This window comes from Poromitra crassiceps (genome assembly GCF_964638095.1).
Source record: "Poromitra crassiceps genome assembly, chromosome: 25".
In the NCBI taxonomy this organism is placed as follows: Eukaryota; Metazoa; Chordata; class Actinopteri; order Beryciformes; family Melamphaidae; genus Poromitra; species Poromitra crassiceps.
Window position 1 is genome coordinate 17,092,903 of NC_139649.1, and position 15,014 is coordinate 17,107,916.

Genomic DNA, 15,014 nt, shown 5'->3' on the forward strand with positions numbered 1-15,014 from the left:
TTGCTATGCCTGCAAAAACAAACAACAACACAGACTCCAGTAACCCTAACCCTCAAAACTCACCTGTTTAACAAAGCGTATAGTCTACTCTGTTCTCTTTGTTCTGTTTTATTTGTTTGTCATTCTGCGTCACTTCTGTAAAGCGTCCTTGGGTTTCTTGAAAGGCGCTATATGAATCCAAGTTATTATTATCATTATAATGTGACCGACATCGGGGGGAAACTAGAGTCGCTGCTGTGTTTTTGGTTCATGGAGGGACCTTGTTGCTTGTAGCTGCTGTAATGTTGTTTTGACCGATAACGTTAGCTGCTTGCTAATGGATTTACCACCTGGTCAGAAACTACGCTAATAACATTACCGTCTTGTGTGGAGTAATGCAACAGTCGCAAATATGCCTAAGGTTACTACCGTTATGCTTATGGTCATGGAACTTTGATTGACTGACTCCAGATAGCTATGCAAAAGTGAAGCCAAAATATCTGGTTTCAGCGAGCGACCATCTTGCTTGTGTGATGTCATTTGGAGGCGGAGTATGCGCAGTAGAGTCGGGCTGAGCCCCCTCAGCCGTGTTGCCATCTGACGGAGGTTTGAGAGTGGCTGTCACAGCTGTCAATCAGCCCTTGTTATTGATCAATTGTATGCTTTCCCCCCCATCAGCCCCCTTGATGCCAGAGTACGAGTCCGAGGCTCCGCTGAACGAGACAGAGACCACCATCACCATCCTGCTGAAGCCCGCCCAATCACGAGGAGCGCCTGTCAGGTACGCCCAATCACGAGGAGCGCCTGTCAGGTACGCCCAATCACGAGGAGCGCCTGTCAGGTACTTCCTCATGATGTCACCTCCCTTCCCTTCTTTCTGCTTCTTCCCCACTCTCTGTTAACCTGACTCCGCCAGATGGGGGCGGTATTGTTCATAAATTCACAATCCCACCTACATCTGACATCGGCTCAAGATTGGAGTTTAAACCGGCCCGCGCCCAGGCGACCCAATCAGCGGCAGCTACGGGCGGGCTCTAGGCAGAGACCGGGTGTGACGCCACCGAGAAGCGCTTCTGCCTTGTAGTTCTTTCACTATTCAACATGGCGGCGGCTGCCGAGGCTAGCTCCAGTGGGCTGGTCAAACATTCTATTCAAAACAATAAACTAACATAAACGTTAAACACTTGATCTTACAGTGAGTACGAAACCGTAACTGTATTGCTGTAACGTTATCAACTATGAACGTTAGTAAACAAGACATTGTTGTAGAATTTGGGGAGATAGCCTTCAGACCGTTGCTAGGCTGGGAGAACTTAACAGCCATCAGCTAGCTGTAAGGCTAGTGAATGGCTAGCCATTAGCCACTCACGCAAGAGTCACACAAACACAAAGCCCTTCTCACCACTGCCCAGTAAACATGTAATCTGTTAAACCATCATTTTTGTTCCAAATAGAAATAAATCATAACGTTAATCAAAATGCCACTGAAATATTAGCTAATCAACACAGAACTGCAAAATGCCACTGAAATATTAGCTAATCAACACAGAACTGCAAAGATCAGTTTATCTGATATTTTCCCCCGTATGACGCTTGCATAAATGATACTGTGAAGTGTGAATATAGCTCTCACAAGCATATTGTAGTAGTCCTTTATGTCTGATATTTTGGAGCTGTTACTCGAGAAATTGGATGTTAACACCGATACGCCCTTGTCTTGCATGCGTGGTTATTACGCCAAGCTCCGTTAAAATCTGGCAATTTAATGTGTTACTGGCTGCTGATTGGTAATTATAGTTTATCGATAGAACATAGCTTAAGATTTTGCACTTGTACTTTTGATAGGGGGTAAACAAACGGCATGGGAGCCAATACTAGGAATAAATAAACAAGGAACCATTCTTAAAGTTTGAGATTATATCCAAATACATGCTGCATGGTGTACTTACTGTAGCCTACTAACCTATATGTGCCGAATTGTAAAAAATATCACATTTCAATGAATATAAACCTAAAGCTTTCACGAGATTTTTGGAGGCTGCTAAGGGTGTTTTTCCTCTTCTCTGTGCATACCTTGGTACCTTGACGTCCTCTAAACACGATTTCAGACGGACAAGCCCGTCTTTATTGTCACACGGTTACACATCAACACATGCACGGAGGGCCACAAACACACACATGCTGACGGTGGCCGGTGAAATTTGTCCTCTGCTTTTAACCCATCCTGGCTTTGTCCTTTTCCTCCGGGGGGCAGGCCAGGAGCAGTGGTCGCTTTCTCGTACAGCGCCCGGGGACCGACTTCGGATGTTGTCGTCACTGGTCGGATGACGATGACGATCTGATCTTCTGCATGTTTTTTTTAATGGGGGGGGGGGGTTATATACGGAGGAACCCCCTGGGGGAGCACGGGGAGAACATGCAAACTCCACACAGACAGAAAGGCCCTTACGACGAGATACCCCACCTGGGCAGTAGGCACTGAAGATATGGGGGGAACACAACCACAGCGCCCGCAGTGTCCCAGGCGAGAATCAAACTCAGGACCTTCTGACTGCGAGGCGACAGCTCTACCACTGAGCCACCGTGCTCCAGGCAGCTCCCTTTCGCAGAGTCATCTGACATCAACATCTTTATGAATGTACATCATCTTAGCATTTTATCCAATCGTGCCTCAAAACCAGCAGATTATGTAACAACACCACACGGCCGTCTTTTCTCCGTTTAGTTTATTATCACAGAAGTAAGCAAATAAGATTCTCCAGTCATGCGTAAATATCTACCATTCCACTGACAGATATGTTAAAATTCTCCAGTCCTCCAGCCACCACCCACGCCAAGAGCCCCTCGCATGGGCATTGGCTGCCCGGAGGTTGGGGTGGCTGCCCTGGGTGTCCATGGCCGTGAGAGGGGCCCCCAACACGGGCAGCGCCCGGAGGCCGGGGCGGCTGCTAGCTAGTTGTGGATTGCTGGTGCCAAGCTAACTCGCAAATGTTGCTAACGTTAGCGTAACATCAGTTAATCCGTAACATTTAATCTGCAAAATGGCCTACCTGCACTTCATCCTCAGTCAGACATCTGCAGTTATTCTTCTTTCTTTTGGCAAATTGAATAGTCAATGTTTGCACCCAATATTCACCTTACAAAAACAGCAAAAATCTGCGACCTCCATGCTTTAGCTCTTAACACGTTCACTGCCAATGACGTGTTGATACGTCAAAAAAAATCCAACGGTTGACTGCCAATGACGTGTTGATACGTCAAAAAAAAAGCCACCGAACGTGTACAACCCATTCCACCGACCCACTAAGTGGCGACAGTGCTCTCCAAACTAGAAAAAGCCGAGCCAAAACTGCAGGGGAACGCGCGAGGAAACCATTATCATACTGTAAAATGGATTGGCGAAAACGCTTTCGCTTTCGCGCATTATCGCGCTGGGAGCTGGCGGTGGGGGATTGCAAATTTGCATAATAGATTATGCGTGCAACACACTTTGAAACACGGCAGAAAGCCCACAATCGCACGCAGCTTCATTGCAGCTGAGCTCACTACCGAAACGACTCATGCAGACTCGCCCAAAGAGCAGCCGCCAGCAGCCAGGCAGCACAGACAGGCAGAGCCTGGCTTGTGACAAACGCTGCAAAGCCACTAGAGACACACCCACGCAGGGAGGAGTTTGAAGGAGAGGGGGGTTTCCTGCTGCTATGGAGGAAATTACTGTTCAAAACTATTGTTTAGATGTCTGACGTCTTACGCCAAAAATAAATGGTTAAAGTGACTGTTCTATCGAATTTCACAAAAAGCCATTTATCTCAGAATAAATTTTCAGACGCTGAAACCATGCTGTATTCTACTGCTAATACCTACATAACTACTAACTCTACAAACTAACTCTTTTAGACAGAGAAAGCACACATTCTATTAGTTCTTTTGAGATCATTTGTGTTCACAAAATCTTAGCAGAAAAGAATCCTCGGCTCTTGAAAGATGAGCCAGAATCCTCAAAAAAAAAACTTGGCAGAACCTACCTACAGCATTGAAAAAACGGCTGGCAGTGAATGTGTTAACATTCAATTGTAGTCCTAGCTGTTTACAATTCTCTCCAGGCGCTGCCGCTGCTACGTCATGAAGGCAAGTCGATCTGATTGGTTGGCGTTGGCATGCCCAGACGGTGACAGACAGACGGTTCATCCAATCACCTGCCAAGTAGCTTGAAAAAAGTGGCCGCCCTCTTCAGCAGGGTAGCTTGGCCAAACCCAGATGGATGTAGGTTGTGAAACAAATGTGAACCAATCTACATCCACCTGGCAGCGTCAGGTTAACTCTCTGTAGCCTGGTATCAGACTGAACTGTCAACTGGTTACACTCCATTTCCCTCTCCAGTCTGGCATTGCCTCAACTCTAACTGATTTCCATGAGGGGAATCCCAGAGGACCCCAGGAATTCAGCAGCATTGTCTCTGGACCCTCTGGGTGCAGGACAAGTGCCGTGGGAACAGCAAATTACTGTGGCATGTATGCCACTTGAGGATATATAGTGACTTTACAGACATTTATTTACATGAAAATCGTACATATTATCACTTTAAGGAGAAGTCTTAAGGGTGGTTTGTGCAACCAATTTTATTTTATGGAAACCTTAATTCGGATTTTAAGGAAAATCTTAAGTCAAGGTGTTTTGTGCAACCAGGTTTAATTAAAGCAGTGTGCAATTGAAATGGGATTAAAGTGACACTTGTGCTTTCTGGTTGCAGCTCCTACCAGCTGGTCGTGAAGGAGGAGCGCAAGTCCAAGAGCCGGCGGGCGGCGTCCGAGTCCCCCGAGTGTTTCTCTGCCCCGGTCAGCTTCCGTAACGCCTCGGCCCTGCTCTCCGCCTACTACATGGCCGCCCAGCTGCCCCCCTCCAGCCTGCCCATGCCCCAGCCCTTCACTGTGGGAGACAACAAGAGCTACGGGGGCTTCTGGAACCCCCCTCTGTCCCCCGCCAAGAGCTACAGCATCTACTATCAGGCCATGAGCCAAGCCAATGGGGTGAGTCCCAATACTGCACAGCATCTACTATCAGGCCATGAGCCAAGCCAACGGGGTGAGTCCCAATACTGCTCATGCATCTCACTAAGGGTGCATGGTGCACCCACCTGTAAGGAAACGGAATGTCAATTTAATTGGAATCTGAGCCCTGTTATCCATATATGGTGGGGGGGGGTCTACAGCTTTATTGTCTTTCAGAGGCTGTGGCGCACTCATTTGTAAAGCTAGTGAAGATGAATTTCCCCAAGGGGATAAATAAAGGATAACTTAACTTAACTTAACTTAACTTAAGATGCTGGTATCATATGAAACTAGAAGACCTAAGGCATCCATTGGGACCTGCAGGGGATGACTGCACTGACTGCAAAATAAATCCGGTTACATGGAAGTTAATGTGAAAATGGCTTTCAATCAATCAATCAATCAATCAATCATCAATCTTTTTTTTTTTTTAATACATGTCCCAGAAGGGCACTTTGGTTTACAACAGGTAGTAGTGGTTATAAAAAGACAACATCATTACTAGTTTGAAAGTAATAAAGGCACACTTCAGAATTATACAATACATATACATTTGTTGCAATGTGTACAGATCTACTCCCTGCTGCCAGTCGCAGCGTGCGCTGCGCCCTTTGCAACTAGCTCATCAACAAAGGGGGGGGGGGGGGGGGGGAGGATGCAAGAGCTATAGGATGTAACAAGGCGGGGGTTTGGGTGGGGGGAGAGGGTGGTGGGATGGGGTGGGATGTGCGTGTGTGCGTGCGTGTTTGTGTATGTGTATGTGTATATGTGAGTCCGTGTGTAAATGTCAATGTCTGAGAGTATGCCTGGAGTTCCTTTCAATAAACTTCAGACTTATTTTCAGCGCATCAGGCTGAAGCAGTGGTCGAATGGATGAGCGAGCAGCCTGCTCCTCCGTGAGATTGCCCCACAACGGACCAGGGAACATAGCGGGGAACATAGGACCCTATTTGGGAAAATCGGGGAACATAGGACCCTTTTTCATAGAAAGGGTATGTTCCCCGGTCCCACAAAAACGGGGAACATAGGACCCGGGGAACATAGGACCCGGGGAACATAGGGATGACCCCTGTCATGCAACATAGAACTATGGCAAGGTATTTCCCAACATTTGATAAAAAAAAAACTTGAATTTGAATTGATCAAAAATGCCCCCTAAACATATTTCACAGGGACAAAAAAAAGCCCTTGTTAAAAAAAGTTCATTTCCTACTCTGTCATCTACCCCAAACACCCATAACTCCTTCAAACACCCATAACTCCTTCAAACACCCATAACTCCTTCAAACACCCATAACTCCTTCACTGTTTGAAGCTACCTTAGAATTTCCATGAAACTCCCTTCACTTCCTGTGAGGGTTGTTTGCTTTGCAGATCTTAAATCCTCTCACTTCACAATTTATTATTTGATTTGGTCTCAGTCAATCCAATCAGTGTGAGCTTTGTTTGGGTCGGGGATCGGGTGTGTGTGTGTGTGTGTGTGTGTGTGTGTGTGTGTGTGTGTGTGTGTGTGTGTGTGTGTGTGTGTTTATGGGTGTGTGTGTGTGTGTGTGTGTGTGTGTGTGTGTGTGTGTGTGTGCGTGCATGTGTGTGGTGTAGTTTTCTCTTTCCCGTGTTGAAGCACATCCATGGTTGAAGCAGCCTGTCGCCATCTTGGGGTTCTTGCGCAGCTCATGCGAGACGGCACAAGATGAGGGGTTTCCCCGAGCCGCGGCTCCGCCTGCTATTGGTCCGTGATCGGCAAGCTGCGCGATCACTGGACAGACGACCTGTCAATCACCCCCAAAACAGTCTTTTCTATCGTCTATCTTACCCTAAATGGGTGAGTTATATAACAATTCACCCCCCGTACAGTTGTTATGAAAGTTGAAAAAGCTATATAGGCCAAAACCATGTTAAGGACCAGGCTGTAAACATGCTTAATCACTGTTACAAAGTGGGGCATTTTTAACATGGGGTGAACGGGAACGACGGGACTTCTGAGTCTGCAGCCTCAAGTGGCCATTTCAGAAAGTGCAGCTTTCAGGATCACTCTCGCAGTGTCCTCTGTAAAACCCAGAGCTAGCCCACTGGTTTGATCCTCTGTGTGTGTGTGTGTGTGTGTGTGCGCGCGCGCTTTGATCGTGTGGAGGAGAGGCTTTGTCTTTCTCTGGGTGTGCTGGAAAATCCTGTTACCTCACCTGTCAATCAACCTGCTCTTATCCTACAGGAGAACCTATCCCCTCCCCCCCTCTCTCTCTCTCTCTCATCTCTCTCTCTCTCCCTCTCTCTCACTCACTCTCTCCTCTCTCTCTCTCCCCCCTCTCTCACTCTCCTCTCTCTCTCCTCTCTCACTCTCTCTCTCATCTCTCTCTCCCTCTCTTTCACTCACTCTCTCCTCTCTCTCTCCCCCTCTCTCTCCTCTCTCTCTCTCTCTCACTCTCTCCCCTCTCTCTCTCTCTCTCTCTCTCCCTCTCCCCTTACTCTCTCTCTCTCCCCTCTCTCACTCTTTTTACGCTTACCAGGTATTGTGCCAGAGAATATTCTCTATTCAATAAGTGATAGGTTTCTAATTTGTTGATGGATTTTGTTTCATTTTTCCAATTGTCAATGCAGATCGTTTTGTTTTCTCTGTCGATTGTTTGCAGATAGGGTTTGGAAAGATGGTGGAGGTCTTGTATTTGGAGGTGGCAGGTTTCTCTGATGTTTCTCAGAGGGTCTGTCTCTGGGCTGAGGCTGTTACTTAGAAAGGCTCTGTGATGATATGAGTCAGGATCAGCTTGTGCCAAGTGAGCCTGGAACTTCACTGATCTTTTGATCATGTGGAGAGAGAGAGGGAACACACCTAGCTCTGCTCTACATGCAGGGTTTATCATGTGGAGAGAGAGAGAGGGAACAGATCTAGCTCTGCTCTACATGCAGGGTTTATCATGTGGAGAGAGAGAGGGAACAGACCTAGCTCTGCTCTACATGCAGGGTTTATCATGTGGAGAGAGAGAGGGAACAGACCTAGCTCTGCTCTACATGCAGGGTTTATCATGTGGAGAGAGAGAGGGAACAGACCTAGCTCTGCTCTACATGCAGGGTTTGATCATGTGGAGAGAGAGTGGGAACAGACCTAGCTCTGCTCTACATGCAGGGTTTATCATGTGGAGAGAGAGAGAGAGAGGGAACACACCTAGCTCTGCTCTACATGCAGGGTTTGATCATGTGGAGAGAGAGAGGGAACACACCTAGCTCTGCTCTACATGCAGGGTTTGATCATGTGGAGAGAGAGGGAACAGACCTAGCTCTGCTCTACATGCAGGGTTTATCATGTGGAGAGAGAGAGGGAACACACCTAGCTCTGCTCTACATGCAGGGTTTGATCATGTGGAGAGAGAGAGAGGGAACACACCTAGCTCTGCTCTACATGCAGGGTTTGATCATGTGGAGAGAGAGAGAGGGAACACACCTAGCTCTGCTCTACATGCAGGGTTTGGACAATTTCTGTGGACCTTGAGGATCTCCTTGCAGAATTGGAGCTGAAATGTTTCTGTGGGTGTTGTGTCCCATGAGGTGTGTTTCTGATTAATTAGGGGGCCCCACACTTCACTTCCATACATAAGGATGGGTTGAATTATACTACTGAATAGTTTTAGCCAAATTTGAATTGGAGGGTTTAATTTGTTTAGTGAAGTTCTAATGCTATAGTAGGCCCTGCGTGCCTTATCTGTCAGGGAATGTATTGCTTTGGCAAAGCTGCCAGATGCACTGATGGTTATGTCTAAATAATTATATTCCATTGTGTGCTGAAGTGTGGTCCCTCTCACAGTGAAACTGTGTTTGGATTCTTGTGATCTGGCCTTTTTTTGAAATACCATGATCTTAGTTTTGTCAAGGTTGATGTCTAAAGGCCAGTTATGACAGAAGGTGTCCAGCAGTGAGAGGTTCTGCTGTAGACCATGTTCTGTTGGGGATAGTATAACCAGGTAATCTGCATACATGAGGAACTTAATTTTTTTGCCTTGTAGATCTAATCCAGGGCTTGGGGACTGTTCAAGAATTGTGGCCAATTTATGAATGTAAATGTTAAATAGGGTAGGGGATAGGTTGCACCCCTGGTGCACCCCTGGTGCTTCCTTGTTTGAAAAACTCTGTTCTTTCCAATTTTTACACAACACTGGTTGTCAGAGTATTTGGATTTAATTAGGTCATATATTTTCCACATTGTAAGATTTGGAAAAGTAATCCATTATGCCAAATTGTGTCAAAAGCCTTTTTTATGTCTACGAAACATGCAAATACCTTCCCTTTATGTTTTTTGTTAACGTGGTTTTGGATAAGTGTATGTAGTGTGTAGATGTGGTCTGATGTTTGATGGTTGGGTAGAAAGCCAAACTGGCTACTAGACAGGACATTGTGGTCAGTGAGATACCCTAATAATCTGCAGTTTAGGATGCTACAGAAGAGTTTGCGAGTTTGCTGCAGGTTGCTGTTAACACAGATGCCTCTGTAGTTACTGGGGTTGTACTTGTCTCCCCTTTTAAATATTGGAGAAATAAGGCCAAATAGTGGTTTATTCCAAATAGTGGGGTAATATCCTGTTGTCAGCACCAGGTTAAAGTGTTTTAGTATGCCAAGTTGAAGTTTTGGGCTACTGTGTTTCAGCATCTCTGAGCTAATGCTGTCTATACCGCAGGCTTTGCCATTTTTAAGGGTTTTAAGTGTGTCCTTTAGTTCTTTAAGAGTGATGGGGTAGTCAAGGGCACATTGGTTATCTTTCACTGCCCTTTCTAGTTCTTTGAGTTCTGGATTTTCATAGAGGTCATCAAAGTATTTTATCCAGATATTGCCATTTTGAATTGGGTTCGTCTCTGCACGTGGGCTTCTGTTAATGCTTTTCCATAAATTCCAAAAGGTATTATCATTGATAGCTTTTTCAATTTTGTTGAGTTCTCCTTCCATATAATGTAATTCTTTTCACATGGAGGAGTTTTTTGTAAGCTTTTAGGGCGTTGATGTATTCAAGCCGTCCCACTGGGTCATTTGGGTTCCTGTGTTTTCTGTTTGAGTTTTCTCAGGTTTTGTCTTGATAAAGTGCATTCTCTGTCGAACCAGCAGTCTTTTTGCTTTATGCTGGATTTTTTACTTTGTGATATTTTTAATTTCGATTATTTTGCTAATTGGATAAATATACTGTTTAAATGATGTGTGGCCAGATTAATGTTTTTTTCATCAGGTTGATACTGGGTGTTCAGAAAAGTATCCAGGATATTGTGAATGTGATCACGGTCTAGTGCAGCGGTATAGGCAGCAGTACACTCACTCTCTCCCCCGCCCCCTCTCTCTTCTTCTTTCCTCTCTCTTCTCACTCTCTCCCTTCCCCTGCCTCCACCTCCTCTTTTCCAGTGTTTCCAACGTTAATTTGAAAACAGCTCAGTGTTGCTTTGAGTTAGGCTTAAACAACATTAATGTTAAGTGATATGCTTGTGCCACCCTCGTTTCCACCACGCCATTTCAGTACAGCAGTACATCCATATCACATCTTATATCATATCTATATATATTATCACATCTTATCATATCTATATGTATATTATCACATCTTATCATATATATATATATATATATATATATATATATATATATATATATATATATATATATATATATATATATATATTATCATATCTATACTGCCCTGCAAATCCAAAAGGGGGTAACTCAATTTTGGTCAAAAATATTTTTTTGTCATTTTTGGAACATTAAAGATCTGCTTTATCATGTGGAAAAATATCTTGAGTCAATTTTGTTGTTTTTTGGAGAAAATAGGCGGTCATATTTACAGTAACTTCCAAAAGCCCTAGGAAAGCCAAGCAAGACTGAGGTAACATCAGTTACGGTTGTTTGGTTTGGTTTGACTGCACTCTGAATGCTCTGCCCTGCAACGCAAAAAAGGGGGTAACTCACCAGAATGCTCAGGTTGAGTTGAGGTATGAGTTACATTACTGGGCAGGCCTAATGTCATGATTGTGACATCGGACCAATACCATGCCACGCCCACCCACACAGACACCCACACCAACCACATTAACTCCCAAGGTGCCAGCTCATACGGCATTAACCCCCTAACCCTTATACATTAACCCCCGAGGCACCAGCTCATACAACAGTAACCCCTGAGATGCCAGCTCATACAACAGTAACCCCCGAGGCTCCAGCTCATACAACAGTAACCCCCGAGACGCCAGCTCATACAACAGTAACCCCCGAGGCTCCAGCTCATACAACAGTAACCCCCGAGGCTCCAGCTCACACAACAGTAACCCCCGAGGCTCCAGCTCATACAACAGTAACCCCCGAGGCTCCAGCTCATACAACAGTAACCCCCGAGGCTCCAGCTCATACAACAGTAACCCCCGAGGCTCCAGCTCATACAACAGTAACCCCCGAGACGCCAGCTCATACAACAGTAACCCCCGAGGCTCCAGCTCATACAACAGTAACCCCCGAGGCTCCAGCTCATACAACAGTAACCCCCGAGACGCCAGCTCATACAACAGTAACCCCCGAGGCTCCAGCTCATACAACAGTAACCCCTGAGGTGCCAGCTCATACAACAGTAACCCCCGAGGCTCCAGCTCATACAACAGTAACCCCCGAGACGCCAGCTCATACAACAGTAACCCCCGAGGCTCCAGCTCATACAACAGTAACCCCCGAGGTGCCAGCTCATACAACAGTAACCCCGAGACGCCAGCTCATACAACAGTAACCCCCGAGGCTCCAGCTCATACAACAGTAACCCCCGAGGCTCCAGCTCATACAACAGTAACCCCCGAGGTGCCAGCTCATACAACAGTAACCCCGAGACGCCAGCTCATACAACAGTAACCCCCGAGGCTCCAGCTCATACAACAGTAACCCCCGAGGCTCCAGCTCATACAACAGTAACCCCCGAGGCTCCAGCTCATACAACAGTAACCCCCGAGGCTCCAGCTCATACAACAGTAACCCCCGAGGTGCCAGCTCATACAACAGTAACCCCCGAGGTGCCAGCTCATACAACAGTAACCCCCGAGGCTCCAGCTCATACAACAGTAACCCCCGAGGCTCCAGCTCATACAACAGTAACCACCGAGGCTCCAGCTCATACAACAGTAACCCCCGAGGCTCCAGCTCATACAACAGTAACCCCCGAGGCTCCAGCTCATACAACAGTAACCCCCGAGGCTCCAGCTCATACAACAGTAACCCCCGAGGCTCCAGCTCATACAACAGTAACCCCCGAGGCTCCAGCTCATACAACAGTAACCCCCGAGACGCCAGCTCATACAACAGTAACCCCCGAGGCTCCAGCTCATACAACAGTAACCCCCGAGGCTCCAGCTCATACAACAGTAACCCCCGAGACGCCAGCTCATACAACAGTAACCCCCGAGGCTCCAGCTCATACAACAGTAACCCCCGAGGTGCCAGCTCATACAACAGTAACCCCGAGGTGCCAGCTCATACAACAGTAACCCCCGAGGCTCCAGCTCATACAACAGTAACCCCCGAGGCTCCAGCTCATACAACAGTAACCCCCGAGGCTCCAGCTCATACAACAGTAACCCCCGAGGCTCCAGCTCATACAACAGTAACCCCCGAGGCTCCAGCTCATACAACAGTAACCCCCGAGACGCCAGCTCATACAACAGTAACCCCCGAGGCTCCAGCTCATACAACAGTAACCCCCGAGGTGCCAGCTTATACAACAGTAACCCCCGAGGTGCCAGCTCATACAACAGTAACCCCCGAGGCTCCAGCTCATACAACAGTAACCCCCGAGGCTCCAGCTCATACAACAGTAACCCCCGAGGCTCCAGCTCATACAACAGTAACCCCCGAGATGCCAGCTCATACAACAGTAACCCCCGAGGCTCCAGCTCATACAACAGTAACCCCCGAGGCTCCAGCTCATACAACAGTAACCCCAGAGGCTCCAGCTCATACAACAGTAACCCCCGAGACGCCAGCTCATACAACAGTAACCCCCGAGGCTCCAGCTCATACAACAGTAACCCCCGAGGTGCCAGCTCATACAACAGTAACCCCCGAGGCTCCAGCTCATACATCAGTAACCCCCGAGGCTCCAGCTCATACAACAGTAACCCCCGAGGCTCCAGCTCATACAACAGTAACCCCCGAGGCTCCAGCTCATACAACAGTAACCCCTGAGACACCAGCTCATATGACATTAACCCCTGAGATGCCAGCTCATATGACATTAACCCCCGAGATGCCAGCTCATATGACATTAACCCCCGAGGTGCCAGCTCATACAAATTTAACCCAGAGGCACCATGCATATGAAATTAACCCCGGAGGTGCCAGCTTATACCACATTAACCCCAGAGGCACCGCTCATATTAAATTAACCCCAGAGGGACCAGCTCATACAGCATTAACCCCTGAGGTACCAGCTCATATGACATTAACCCCTGAGCTACCAGCTCATATGACATTAACCCCTGAGGTACCAGCTCATATGACATTAACTTCTGAGCTACCAGCTCATACAACATTAACCCCTGAGGTACCAGCTCATATGACATTAACTCCTGAGCTACCAGCTCATACAACATTAACCCCTGAGGTGCCAGCTCATATGACATTAACTCCTGAGGTACCAGCTCATACAGCATTAACCCCCGAGGCGCCGCTCATATGAAATTAACCCCAGAGGTGCCAGCTCGTACAACATTAACCCTCGAGGTGCCAGCTCATATGACATTAATCCCTGAGGTGCCAGCTCATACAACATTAACCCCTGAGGTGCCAGCTCATATGACATTAACCCCTGAGGTACCAGCTCATACAGCATTAACCCCCGAGGCACCGCTCATATGACATTAACCCCTGAGGTACCAGCTCGTACAACATTAACCCCTGAGGTGCCAGCTCATACAACATTAACGCCCGAGGTGCCAGCTCATATGACATTAACCCCTGAGTTACCAGCTCGTACAACATTAACCCCCGAGGTGCCAGCTCATACGACATTAACCCCTGAGGTACCAGCTCATACGACATTAACCCCCGAGGAGCCAGCACATACGAGGAGAAGAGTCCCACCAAACCAAACCAAAATGTTTTTGGGTTTTCGGTTGTGTGGTGGGATGGAGCTGCGTGCGATTCTGGGCTTTCTGCTGGTGTTTCAAAGTGTGTTGCACACAGAGTCTATTTTTGGAATCGCCCACCGTTGTGCGCCAGCGCGAAAGCGTTTTCGCCAAACCATTTTCATGAGAATGGCTTCCTCGCTCTTTTTCGTGGTGTTATTCCTCGGCTTCCTCTAGTCTGGAGAGCACTGTCGCCACTTAGTGGGTCGGTAAAATAGGTTATACACATTCAATAGCTCCCATATATTTATAGGAGATGTAAAAGGGTTTGATCCACGTGCCACCGTCGGTTAACTCGTCCACGGCAGTCAACCGTTGGATTTTTTTTGACGAGATAACTCGTGAACGTGTAAAAAAAAAAAAAATGTACATAAATAACTCAAAAAACAAATAATTAACACATTTCCAGTTTTCTTCCTACAATACATTTGGCTGGACAACGACAAAACTTTAAAGTCATTTTTCTCAGTTCTACACTCTGACGAGTTACCCCCTTTTGGCTTTGCAGGGCAGTATATATATATATATATATATATATATATATATATATTATCACATTATCTGGAAATGTTGATGTGCAAAATATTTTTCGTTCACAAACGGTGAGATTGAACACATCCTTGGATTGCAGAAACTGGGCTGCATCTGCTTACACTTTCTCTCTCTCTCCCTCTCTCCTCCCCTTCCCTCACTCCTTTTTTCTCCCCCGTCCCCATCTCTCCCTCTCCCCCTCTCTCTCCCTCTCTAGCTCTCTCTCTCCATTAATCTCTCTCTCCCCCCTCTCTCTCCCTCTCTATTTCTCTCCCCTCTCTTTCTCACTCTCTCCCTGCCTCTGGGGTGACATCAGTCTGATGTCGGTCTCTCA

General features: G+C 46.9%; 1 protein-coding gene across 1 annotated transcript in view; it reads left to right on the forward strand.

The window, feature by feature from the left end:
* ptprt (protein tyrosine phosphatase receptor type T) overlaps window positions 1–15,014 on the forward strand; it is a gene marked incomplete at its 3' end in the record, with an annotated part of 413,231 nt that overhangs the window by 166,099 nt on the left and 232,118 nt on the right. Inside the window, exons 12-13 of the mRNA XM_083660558.1 lie at window positions 658–760; window positions 4,730–5,006. Coding sequence (XP_083516684.1) covers window positions 658–760; window positions 4,730–5,006 — 380 coding nt within the window. The remainder of the gene's footprint in view (window positions 1–657; window positions 761–4,729; window positions 5,007–15,014) is intronic.